At 44.1% G+C, this 13,031-nt stretch overlaps 1 protein-coding gene across 4 annotated transcripts in view; it reads left to right on the top strand.

The window, feature by feature from the left end:
* The first annotated feature begins 948 nt into the window (after positions 1 to 948).
* LOC139575732 (aggrecan core protein-like) overlaps positions 949 to 13,031 on the top strand; it is a 35,971-nt gene continuing 23,888 nt past the window's right edge. For all 4 annotated transcript variants that reach the window (XM_071400969.1, XM_071400970.1, XM_071400971.1 and 1 more), the window contains exons 1-3: positions 949 to 1,187; positions 11,858 to 11,967; positions 12,169 to 12,260. In XM_071400969.1, coding sequence (XP_071257070.1) covers positions 11,865 to 11,967; positions 12,169 to 12,260 — 195 coding nt within the window. In that variant the 5' untranslated portion in view covers positions 949 to 1,187; positions 11,858 to 11,864. The remainder of the gene's footprint in view (positions 1,188 to 11,857; positions 11,968 to 12,168; positions 12,261 to 13,031) is intronic.

A 13,031-nucleotide genomic window follows, 5' to 3' on the forward strand; every position in this document is an offset into this window, starting at 1 on the left:
GTGGATAAATCTTCACTTAAACAAAATTCCAGAATGTGTCATTTTTTGTAATTGCATGTGTTGCTATTTCCTGCCCCAGTGAGCATTCAGTGGTACCACAGGAGTGAGTCTGGACCTGAAAGGGTCTCTGTTTGCCCCCCACCCGGTTTATATATTTTTTCCTACTCTTTTATCAGCACGTTGGGATCCATTTTGATACCCCTGTGAAACAAGATATGAGTAATGAGAAACAGCGAGAAAAAAGGAAGTGGGTGATTTAGTCACATTAGGCCGGAGTTTGACCTTTCACCTCATTTATGCTGAGAGGAATGACATAATAGAGAGAAGGGGACACAATATACATGTTTCTGCTATACATAAGAGGCAACAGAGCTATAACTGTAGCACTATGTACAGTACACCACATACATAATCCATCATTGACTTCTGTAGCTGCCAAAATGAATTGGGTTCCCAGAAACATCATCCAACCTTTTCCATGCACCCAAGTGATGACATAGTTTTTTCCCCATTTTACAAACCCAGATGGTTTACTGAGAACAAATATGAATAGGCCTACTATGGTGACAATTCCTCATCATAAGGAGTCAGTTGACCAAAATATCATCAGCGGGTTGGTGCCCTCTAAACTAGGCTAATTCAGGTGGTTGCCTCTGAAGTTGATACCTTAAAGTCTTTGAAATGCTAGGGCCAAAACAAATGGTATGGAAATATGACTAGGCCTATATGAATAAATCACAGAAATGTAACTTATGTCACTTGACTTATCTGGATCATTTGACTTGTGTCTGCCGTTAGCTAATTTCACTGGGAACAAGAGTTTGGTGTCATGAGGTAGCAAGTTTGAATATGTTTTCTCCATCCTCCCCTTCACTCACTACACCCTCCCCCCCCCCCCCCCCCCCCTTCCAGGTTTGTTACAGCTAAACCTGCTCCCCGTGGGAAAGTGGATTCTTTTCGCTCTCGACACTCCCGCGGACCAACGTCCTCTACCGCTCGTGGGCTGTCACTGGGATTTTAAACTTGTTCACGCGACCATCAACGGGACAAGAAACATTTACGACAGAAAACTCCCTGAGAATAAACGTCCCTCGAAGAAATAAGAATACCAGAATAATTGACCTTTTCTGCAGGTCCAGTTTTTATCTTTGAGCTGACGGTCGCGGAGAGACTCTGCATTTCCACAGGTGAACAAAACGTAATTATTTGGTTCGGGCTTTTATCAACTTGCAAACTTTAGCTTTGTGCTGTAGTGTATTGTCCACGAGCGCACATAATTCATCATCTTCACACTACCTAAAATGATGCGCAAGTCGTGCGTGCCGATAATGCAACCTTCTTACCTAGACTAATCTACACATTAGCTATCTGTAAAGATGCCGCCCTACTCCCTCCTCTATGTTTAATATAACACACATACATTCATTATTCATTTCGGTTGCCTATCCTGACGTGAAGTTTGTTCTATAGAAAGTATTTGAACCTGATGTGTGCCACAGAAACTATTTGACTCTAGCCACAAAATTAAGGAAATTAGAAGGGGGGAGATTCTCGGTGTTGTGCCGAAAGTACTATTATAACATAATAGTATTTTTGGGGGGTGCTTAGATTTGTCCTGTTAACACACAAATGTGTATGGGAATGTGATTTTTTGCATATCCCAACCCCCCCTGAGACACCCTGAGGGAGTGGGGTCACAGCCAGGGATGCCATTGTACAGTACCCCTGGAGCAATTAAGGTTAAGTGCCTTGCTCAAGGGCACAGCAACAGATTTATATATTTTTCTCCTTGTCAGCTCTGGTATTTGAATCAGCAACCTTTTGGTTAGTGGCCCAACACGCCAACCTCGAGGCTACTGCCAACCCTAAATGTGATAGATACATGAATCTAGTCCACTTCACTCACCTCAGCCCCACCTAACAGTTAGCCTAGCTAGCGACCTCGTCAAGAGGTTTGGACCTCTTAGTGTAACTTTTAAGGTGTTGGGACTGACAGTCAGAGGGACCTGTAGATGAGTCCCAGTCAGGGCTATTCACCACATTGGTGTCAGAGGTAGGAGGCACCTGGGTGCAGCCATCTAAAAGCATGTCCCATCAGTATGGACACAAGGGACTTACAAGAGTCAAGCGTTGGTACACGCTTTCCGAAAGAAGGGGTATTCTGTATTGACCTAGTACAACACCTATCCCTTTTTACCTCAGCAGTTGTCACAATTACAAAGTGCTTTACAGATACCCAGCCTAAAACCCCAACGAGCAAGCAATGCAGAGGCAGAAGCACAGTGGCTAGGAAAAACTCCCTAGAAGGCAGTAACCTAGGACGAAACCTAGAGAGGAACCCGGCTCTGAGGGGTGTCCACTGTCCAGTCCTCTTCTGGATGCCTAATGAGTGACTTTGTTCCAGGCGTTCAGACCTCTTGGCATAATGATTAAGGTGTTGGACTGACGGTATCGATAACCTAACCAGATTTGTCAATGAATTTGTCTGTGTGACACAGTTTAAATGAGAAATAGTATTATATGTGATATAAACATACTGAATTTAAATGTAAAAATAAAAATAATCAATGAACTATACAACTATACCCTAATGTCATTCAATGCTGTCATAATACCATACTGATAGTGTCTATGCCTTGTTCCCGTTCCACACTACTGAGCTGAACCGTGCTGAGCCAAGCCAGACTGTGCTATCCTGGTTAAACATCCATCATAGTTGCTGGGACCGTGCTTGGCAGAACAATGTGAAAACGAGCCAGCACAGTACTGTTCAAGTCTCCATGATGGTGTGAACCAGGTAGCAGTGCAAAAGAGCCTATAATTTACATTTTAGTCATTTAGCAGACGCTCTTATCCAGAGCGACTTACAGTAGAGTGCATACATTTTTACATACTGAGACAAGGATATCCCTACCGGCCAAACCCTCCCTACCGGCCAAACCCTCCCTAACCCGGACGACGCTATGCCAATTGTGCGTCGCCCCACGGATCTCCCGGTTGCGGCCGGCTGCGACAGAGCCTGGGCGCGAACCCAGCCCAGCCTGGGAGCGAACCCAGAGACTCTGGTGGCGCAGCTAGCACTGCGATGCAGTGCCCTAGACCACTGCGCCACCCGGGAGATCTATAATGGGATGAGTATAAGCTAACCTTGCCTCGTACCTGCAGATTTGCCTTGATAATGCCAAAGCTTGAACACTGTCATGAGTTTCACCAATAATGGACACTGCTGTGCCAATGCTCGTCAATGTCCAAGCAGTCATCATCGACACAAACGCCAAATTAATTGACAAAATGTTCTCTAATGTGGTTTCTGTTCGATGCTAATTTGCAAAAGGTGTGTCCCTCTCACTTTCAAAATCCTATATTCACTATGAGAGCTCTGATCCAATCAGTGTGTTAGTCAGCAGTAGCCATCACATCCATTAGCCATGGACCCTAACTGCTGCCATCATGTCTTACACTGCTAGCTAACCTCTCTACCTGAATGTGAGCAGTGTTACCCTGCCACTCGTCTCTCAGTGGAATGGAAAGGGCCTTGTGTTTACATTGGGCCTAATGTTGTCAGAGCTCCTATAATACCAGCTTCAGGGGGAACAGACCGGGTCTTATGGGCCCCAGCCACACCGGGAATAGACCGTACCACACCAGCTCAATGGAAACACTGTGGGGGTTAGCTGTTAGCACGGCGCTCAAATAACCTGGCGGCTAATGAACTGTCACTTTTTTTCTCAAAACAAGACGTTTTTAGTCTATGTTCGCCTGAAAAGCTCTGGCCCTGCCAGCTTTGAACCTTGATTCCAGGGTTGGCTATGTCTTTCGATGCACGTACCAGTTGTTAACTCTTTGCTAGTGGTTGGTTTTTAGATGTCTGATTCTGTTAAGGTTTATGGGGTTTGATAGTATTGAGAACAGCTATTCTCTTCATATTGACCCTACTACACTGATTCAAAGAAGTCAGCAATATGTCAAACAATGATTTCATTGTTATGCAGCTAACGTTTTTCTAGAATGATGGAGCTTATATGATGACCTTGCCTCTTTTTGCACATACTGTATTAGATCATAGAGGCAGAATAGAGACAGTAGTTACCTAACTTTCAGAAGGCTGAAAGGTTGAGGTGGACTAATGGATTGAACCCTCATCTCCAGGTGCCGTATGTGGTTTGGAAGTGTCAGTAATACCGCTAGATCAGCCTCCTGCACTACTGTCCCATAGTGTCTCTTAGAACCCCTCCGCACCACATGTATCATCATGTCACGGTAGAGTTTGCAGGGACGTGCAGAATCCATGGGCTCTGCCAGAGTGGGATCCCTCTCTATCTGACTGGACAAATATTGTCTGTCCTCCTGGGAGGTTATCCCAGGACAGTGGTCTAATACTGGGATTCTTCCTGTCCTGCTGAGAGGTTATCCCAGGACACTGGTCCAGTACTGGGATTTTTCCTGTCCTACTGAGAGGTTATCCCAGGACACTGGTCCAGTACTGGGTATCTTCCTGTCCTGCTGAGAGGTTATCCCAGGACACTGGTCCAGTACTGGGATTAATCCTGTCCTACTGAGAGGTTATCCCAGGACACTGGTCCAGTACTGGGATTCTTCCTGTCCTACTGAGAGGTTATCCCAGGACACTGGTCCAGTACGGGGATTATTCCTGTCCTACTGAAAGGTTATCCCAGGACACTGGTCCAGTACTGCGATTATTCCTGTCCTACTGAGAGGTTATCCCAGGACACTGGTCCAGTACTGGGATTCTTCCTGTCCTGCTGAGAGGTTATCCCAGGACACTGGTCCAGTACTGGGATTATTCCTTTCCCTACTGAGAGGTTATCCCAGGACACTGGTCCAGTACTGCGATTATTCCTGTCCTACTGAGAGGTTATCCCAGGACACTGGTCCAGCACTGGGATTATTCCTTTCCCTACTGAGAGGTTATCCCAGGACACTGGTCCAGTACTGCGATTATTCCTGTCCTACTGAGAGGTTATCCCAGGACACTGTTCCAGTACTGGGATTCTTCCTGTCCTGCTGAGAGGTTATCCCAGGACACTGGTCCAGTACTGGGATTATTCCTTTCCCTACTGAGAGGTTATCCCAGGACACTGGTCCAGTACTGGGATTCTTCCTGTCCTGCTGAGAGGTTATCCCAGGACACTGGTCCAGTACTGGGATTATTCCTTTCCCTACTGAGAGGTTATCCCAGGACACTGGTCCAGTACTGGGATTATTCCTGTCCTACTGAGAGGTTATCCCAGGACACTGGTCCAGTACTGGGATTCTTCCTGTCCTACTGAGAGGTTATCCCAGGACACTGGTCCAGTACTGGGATTCTTCCTGTCCTGCTGAGAGGTTATCCCAGGACACTGGTCCAGTACTGGGATTCTTCCTGTCCTGCTGAGAGGTTATCCCAGGACACTGGTCCTGTACTGGGATTCTTCCTGTCCTACTGAGAGGTTATCCCAGGACACTGGTCCAGTACTGGGATTCTTCCTGTCCTGCTGAGAGGTTATCCCAGGACACTGGTCCAGTACTGGGATTCTTCCTGTCCTACTGAGAGGTTATCCCAGGACACTGGTCCAGTACTGGGATTCTTCCTTTCCCTACTGAGAGGTTATCCCAGGACACTGGTCCAGTACTGGGATTCTTCCTGTCCTGCTGAGAGGTTATCCCAGGACACTGGTCCAGTACTGGGATTCTTCCTGTCCTACTGAGAGGTTATCACAGGACACTGGTCCAGTACTGGGATTCTTCCTGTCCTACTGAGAGGTTATCCCAGGACACTGGTCCAGTACTGGGATTCTTCCTTTCCCTACTGAGAGGTTATCCCAGGACACTGGTCCAGTACTGGGATTCTTCCTGTCCTGCTGAGAGGTTATCCCAGGACACTGGTCCAGTACTGGGATTCTTCCTGTCCTACTGAGAGGTTATCCCAGGACACTGGTCCAGTACTGGGATTCTTCCTTTCCCTACTGAGAGGTTATCCCAGGACACTGGTCCAGTACTGGGATTCTTCCTGTCCTGCTGAGAGGTTATCCCAGGACACTGGTCCAGTACTGGGATTCTTCCTGTCCTACTGAGAGGTTATCCCAGGACACTGGTCCAGTACTGGGATTCTTCCTGTCCTACTGAGAGGTTATCCCAGGACACTGGTCCAGTACTGGGATTCTTCCTGTCCCTGCTGAGAGGTTATCCCAGGACACTGGTCCAGTACTGGGATTCTTCCTGTCCTACTGAGAGGTTATCCCAGGACACTGGTCCAGTACTGGGATTCTTCCTGTCCTACTGAGAGGTTATCCCAGGACACTGGTCCAGTACTGGGATTCTTCCTGTCCCTACTGAGAGGTTATCCCAGGACACTGGTCCAGTACTGGGATTCTTCCTGTCCTGCTGAGAGGTTATCCCAGGACACTGGTCCAGTACTGGGATTCTTCCTGTCCTACTGAGAGGTTATCCCAGGACACTGGTCCAGTACTGGGATTCTTCCTGTCCTACTGAGAGGTTATCCCAGGACACTGGTCCAGTACTGGGATTCTTCCTGTCCTACTGAGAGGTTATCCCAGGACACTGGTCCAGTACTGGGATTCTTCCTGTCCTGCTCAGGTGTAATGTATTATTACGTAATCAGGCTTGGGTGTTGAAGGGAGAGTTATTGATCTGATGTTTGTTGTTTAAGGCAATGTGACAGCTGACTAACGCTTTACGTTGACTTATACCTATGTAACTATACGGGAATAACTGAATAATTGTATTCTGTGTCTAAGCTTTCCATTCTGTGTCTATGTTGACTCCCAACAGTCATACTAGATATTTTTGTGCACAATATTAACTATGTATACGTACGATGTTGTAACTGGAGATCAAGGATGAAATAACATGAACGTAAACTCACACAAGATCTGAAATGGCTTCATGCTGTTATGACTATCTTCACACAATATCTGAAATGGCTTCATGCTGTTATGACTATCTTCACACAAGATCTGAAATGGCTTCATGCTGTTATGACTATCTTCACACAAGATCTGAAATGGCTTCATGCTGTTATGACTATCTTCACACAAGATCTGAAATGGCTTCATGCTGTTATGACTATCTTCACACAAGATCTGAAATGGCTTCATGCTGTTATGACTATCTTCACACAAGATCTGAAATGGCTTCATGATGTTATGTTATGACTATCTTCACACAAGGGGGAAAACACAGTTAGGTACTCAGAGAAGATGAACAGTAAGGAAATTGCATTTGCTTTTTGCTCAGAAAATGACTATTCTGGCGTGACAATATAGCCTAGAGCTGGGCGATATGTACAACAATCCATATGGTGATAAATTGCCTGAATTGATGCAATAAATAGAACGATACGTTTATAACATTAATGTACACCATTGTTTTTTACTACTAGTTTGATGGTTGTATCCATTAATTGTCCCATTAATAATCACATACATTATCAAACTTATTTAATTTAAAACTTCACATTTCTCTAGTATAGGCTACTTATGGTAATGAAGGATATCAGCAAAATGCCTGCGATTAGTGATCGGTATGGTCGGTGTCGATCATTTTCTGTTTATTGTCCCAGATCTAAAATAGCCCCTACCTGTAACACGCTATAGATATAATCAGTACCCTGTTTTCTTCTTATGTTAGGATAAGTGTGGGAAACATGCTGTGTTAGTGGGTGTAACCATCCGGCATGGTCTGGTAATAGCACAGTGCTCATAGTTACCCCAGTGTTAGGTTAGAGTCTTAGGATGCATCCCAAATGGCACCCTATTCCCTATATAGTACACTTATTTTGACAAGAGCCCTATGGGACCTGGTCAAAAGTAGTGCACTATAAAAGGGATAGGGTATCATTTGGGATGAAGACTGTCATGGCTCATTTACTGGTTACGTCCCATCAAGAGAACAACTGTGATTATTTCATTACCATTAATCTCAGCAGCCAGAACCAAATAAACTACTGTTAAAGATGTCATGAGAGATTAGATCACCATAGCTTGCCACTAGATTTGGTTTATATTGAGTTATTTAACCTTTATATTCAGGTTGCTATTGCAGAGATAAATCTATTTTTCGAAAGTGACCTGGTCCAAGTGGTCCTAAGCCGGGTACCATATTCTGAATAAAAAATATAAATTGAAAATACATCATTATATACTTAGATCAGTGAGGGACTGAACCTCGTGAGACATGTATGCACACACATATGCACACACACACACAAGCATGCACGCACACACACGCAAACACATGCATACACACACGCAACCACGCACACACACAAACCCACACACACTGCTATTCTAGTCAGATTTATGTACTGACCAAATCATGAAAGACAAAACTATGACTGCTCTGGGTTTACCAAACTCATATTTTATTGGTCCATGTGTTTGCTACCGTTGCATTCATTACTTTCCAGCCATTGTGATGAGCCTGTCCTCCCCCCTCCCCATTTGTCCCTCCTTCCAACAGCCTCCATTGATCTGTAATAAGATGCCTGTTTCAAGTTTACTATACGTGGCTAATACATTGATCCTTCTCAGAGAAATGCACCCTGGTCGGCTATTCAAAGTGTTCAGCGAGAAGCCACCTCCCCTCCACCTCCCCTCCACCTCCCCTCCACCTCCCCTCTCTCTCCAGAAATGTTGTAGTCTTTACTTAAAGAGGAGGGAGGGGCTGTTACTCAGAAATAACCGAATCGAGCTCCAACGCAATAACACAAAACCTGAACATTTACTTCTGAAATATAACTGAGTAGCTCTTTGTTAATGGTGGGAGAACAGGGAGGTTGTGTATGAGTGTGAGTACATGTATATGAGGATGTTACTAAGCATTTCTGTTGACTGCTTTCGTCCCTGGCTACCTCCTCCCTCCGGTTTAGAGGTTTGTGTTTTACGCCTCCACCACACTGACAGCGGTGTTGTGTTTCGGTACACCAGAAGTACATTCATTTCCAATGGAGCGCTGCGTTTGCCTTGCAGCATGGCGTTGCAGAGACAGTTGTAGTGTGTTCTGTGTGCTGCATACGTTGGATTTGTCGAACGTATGCATTAAACTGTATGTTGATGTTGAACTTTTGTTTCACACATATCCAGATGATGCTGCGTACTATTTTGCACAATGACGCTGTCGGTGTGATCGATGCGTTAACAACAGAACGGACTGCTGTGTGAGATGAGGAGTGACATTTGTAATGCTTTATTTCATGAGCTTGGAGTTGCAATAAACTAACGTATATAACACTTACCACATATCAAACTCTTTCAATTACATGCAGAATTACAGGACGTTGATATTATCATGGTATTATTATCCCTTACTTGTAGCAGTATCAATACTGATGTTACAATGCCTTTGTCTATCCAATTCACCTTCTAACTTTATACTGTCACAAATGATATTTGCTTTTTTACAGTATATTAATTTGGTTGAATTTCATACAATGATGACTTATATGCTTATTTTATATCTATGAAAACTGGGGAGAGTTCATCTGGGGGGGGGGGGGGGTAACTGAGCTGCAGGCAGGGAGGGGGTTCATCCCTCCAGCCCTTGTTTAAAGTTGCCTGGAACGAATAGGCCACTGTAACTTTATGTACACAGTTGTTAAACTATAGCAATTCATTCACTCTAACAATATAGCCCTTTGTGCTTCCAATTCAATCAGAATTAATTCTGTAGTTTTGATACAACCTACATAATGAAACTGTTTATCTCAGTGAAGCTAGTAGTATAGGATGGCGTTTCAGTGTGCTTCATTCATTCTGATGTCATTAATGCCCAGATTGAACTGGTCTAAAAATGGATATTAAAAAACAGGACTGGATTTACTGCAGGTATAATGGTGTACTGTGCATGCCTTCCACACAGGCACCTCTGAGGTAATGGGTTTGTTTGGGAGGAGTTGGGAAACTAGTTCACAAATGTGTAGGCCTCTGTAGCTCAGTTGGTAGAGCATGGCACTTACAACGCTAGGATAGTGGATTCGATACCATCCGTACGTAAAATTTATGCACGCATGACTGTAAGTCACTTTCGATAAAAGTGTCTGCTAAATGGCATATACAGTGCATTTGGAAAGTGTCCAGACACCTTGACTTTTTCCACATTTTGTTACGTTACAGCCTTATTCTAAAATGGATTAAATAAAAACAAATTCTCATCAATCTACACACAATACCCCATAATGACAACGCAAAAACAGGTTTGTAGAAATTTTTGCAAATGTATTAAAAATAAAAAATAAATACCTTATTTACATAAGTATTCAGACCCTTTGACTCAAAATTGAGCTCAGGTGCATCCTGTTTTCATTGATCATCCTTGAGATGTTTCTACAACTTGATGGGAGTCCAACTGTGGTAAATTTAATTGATTGGACATGATTTGGAAAGGCACACACCGGTCTATATAAGCCCACAGTTGAGAGTGTATGTCAGAGCAAAAACCAAGACTTGAGTTTGGATGAATTGTCCGTAGAGCTTCGAGACAGGATTGTGTCGAGGCACAGATCTGGAGAAGGGTACCAAAAAATGTTAGCAGCATCAAAGGTCCCCAACAACACAGTGGCCTCCATCATTCCTAAATGGAAGAAGTTTGGAAGCACCAAGACTCTTCCTAGAGCTGGCTGCCCGGACAAACTGGGCAATCCGGGGAGAAGTGCATTGGTCAGGGATGTGACCAAGAACCCGATGGAGCTCCAAAACTTCCTCTGTGGAGATGGGAGAACCTTCCAGAAGGACAAACGTCTCTGCAGCACTCCACCAATCAGGACTTTATGGTACAGTGGCCAGACGGAAGCCACTGTACACAGCACATGAGAGCCCACTTCGAGTTTTACAAAAGGCACCTAAAGACTCTCAGACCATGAGAAACAAGATTCTCTGGTCGGATGAAACCAAGATTGAACTCTTTGGCCTGAATGCTAAGCGTCACGTCTGGAGGAAACCTGGCACCATCCTTACGGTGAAGCATGGGGGTGGCAGCATCATTCTGTGGGGATGTGTTTCACTGGCAGGGACTGGGAAACTAGTCAGGATCGAGGGAAAGATGAACGGAGCAAAGTACAGAGAGTCTATGAATGTCCTTGAGTGGCCCAGCCAGAACCTGCACTTCAAACCGATCGAACATCTCTGGAGTGACCTTAAAATAGCTGTGCAGCGACACTCCCCATCCAACCTGACAGAGAGTATTAGGATCTGCAGAGAAGAATGGGAGAAACTCCCCAAATACAGGTGTGTCAAGCTTGTAGCGTCATACCCAAGAAGACTCGATGCTGTAATCGCTGCCAAAGGTGCTTCAACAAAGTACTTAGTAAAGAATCTGAATACCTATGTAAAAAAAATATACATTTGCAAAAATGTCTAAAAACCTGTTTTTGCTTTGTCATCATGGGGTATTGTGTGGAGATTGATGAGGTAAAAAAAAAGATTTAATCAATTTTAGAATAAGGCTGTAATGTAACAAAATGTGGAAAAAGTGAAGGGGTCAGAATACCTTCCGAATGCACTGTATTACTATTGTATTATGATGATCTATTATAGATGTAGTCAGTGGACTGGACTGGGGCCAGAACCTGAGGCACCCAGTACCTGAGTGCCTCTAGTTACATTAACAAGGCATTCTAGTAGATGTCAGAGGCCAGGAGAGGTACAGAGGGTTTGTGTGGAAGTGATCCTTAATGGTCGACATTCTTAGACAAAACTGGTCTGTCTTTGATTTTAAGGTCTTTTAATGAATTTGAATGAATTTAGGCCAATGAATGCCTTTGTATAACATTAACCTTAAACTACAATGTAACAGAACACTACCTAGGGCGCATAGTCAGCGTTTATTCTTTTGATTTCAGGTAAACTATGATCAGGTGGATTGTATTACTTTGTGTTTGTCTGTCCGTCACCTCGGCAACATTCAACAATTATCAGCAAATCAGCAGCTATGAGGAGCACTCCTTTCTGGGTATGTGGACATATTACTCCTCACTATACAGTGCATATGAAATGACATATTTATCTGTGTCTGGTTTCATGGCTTTTTGTGTGTGCGTGTGTGACTGTGTCTTTACCTGTGTCTGTTTGTTAATCATTGTGTGATTATATATATATATATATATATATGTCTGTGTGTGTGTGTCCATCTCTCTGCCCTCTTCCCCTCCAGACCCTGAGGACACACTGAGTGTGAGCGTCCCACTGGAGCTGCCTCAGCGTCCTCTACTGGGCAGCACCTTGGTACTACCCTGCTACTTCCAGGTGGGTCGGCCTGGCACCAATATCAATACTACACAGTTATGAGAGATAAGGATGTTGGATTTAGCAATACATATCATATTATTTCTTTTTTTTCATTTAAAATTAACAAGATTACTACCTCCTGTTTCAGGGACCCTCCCACCAATGTTTTAACTCCCTCCACTGTGTTAACTCTCTCCACTGTGTTAACTCCCTCCACTGTGTTAACTCTCTCCACTGTGTTAACTCCCTCCACTATTTTAACTCCCTCCACTGTTTTAACTCCCTCCACTGTTTAACTCCCTCCACTGTTTTAATTCCATTCTGTTTTAACTCTCCACTGTTTTAACTTCCTTCACGGTTTAACTCCCTTCACTGTATTAACTCCCTCCACTGTTTTAACTCCCCCCACTGTTTTAACTCCCTCCACTATTTTAACTCCCTCCACTATTTTAACTCCCTCCACTATTTTAACTCCCTCCACTGTTTTAACTCCCTCCACTGTTTTAACTCCCTCCACTGTTTTAACTCCCTCCACTGTTTTAACTCCCCCCACTGTTTTAACTCCCTCCACTGTTTTAACTCCCTCCACTGTTTTAACTCCATTCACTGTTTTAACTCCCTCCACTGTTTTAACTCCCTCCACTATTTTAACTCCCTCCACTGTTTTAACTCCATTCACTGTTTTAACTCCCTCCACTATTTTAACTCCCTTCACTGTTTTAACTCCATTCACTGTTTTAACTCCCTCCACTATTTTAACTCCCTCCACTATCACTGTTTTAACTCCCT

The sequence above is a fragment of the Salvelinus alpinus genome, chromosome 5 (assembly GCF_045679555.1).
Source record: "Salvelinus alpinus chromosome 5, SLU_Salpinus.1, whole genome shotgun sequence".
NCBI lineage: Eukaryota > Metazoa > Chordata > Actinopteri > Salmoniformes > Salmonidae > Salvelinus > Salvelinus alpinus.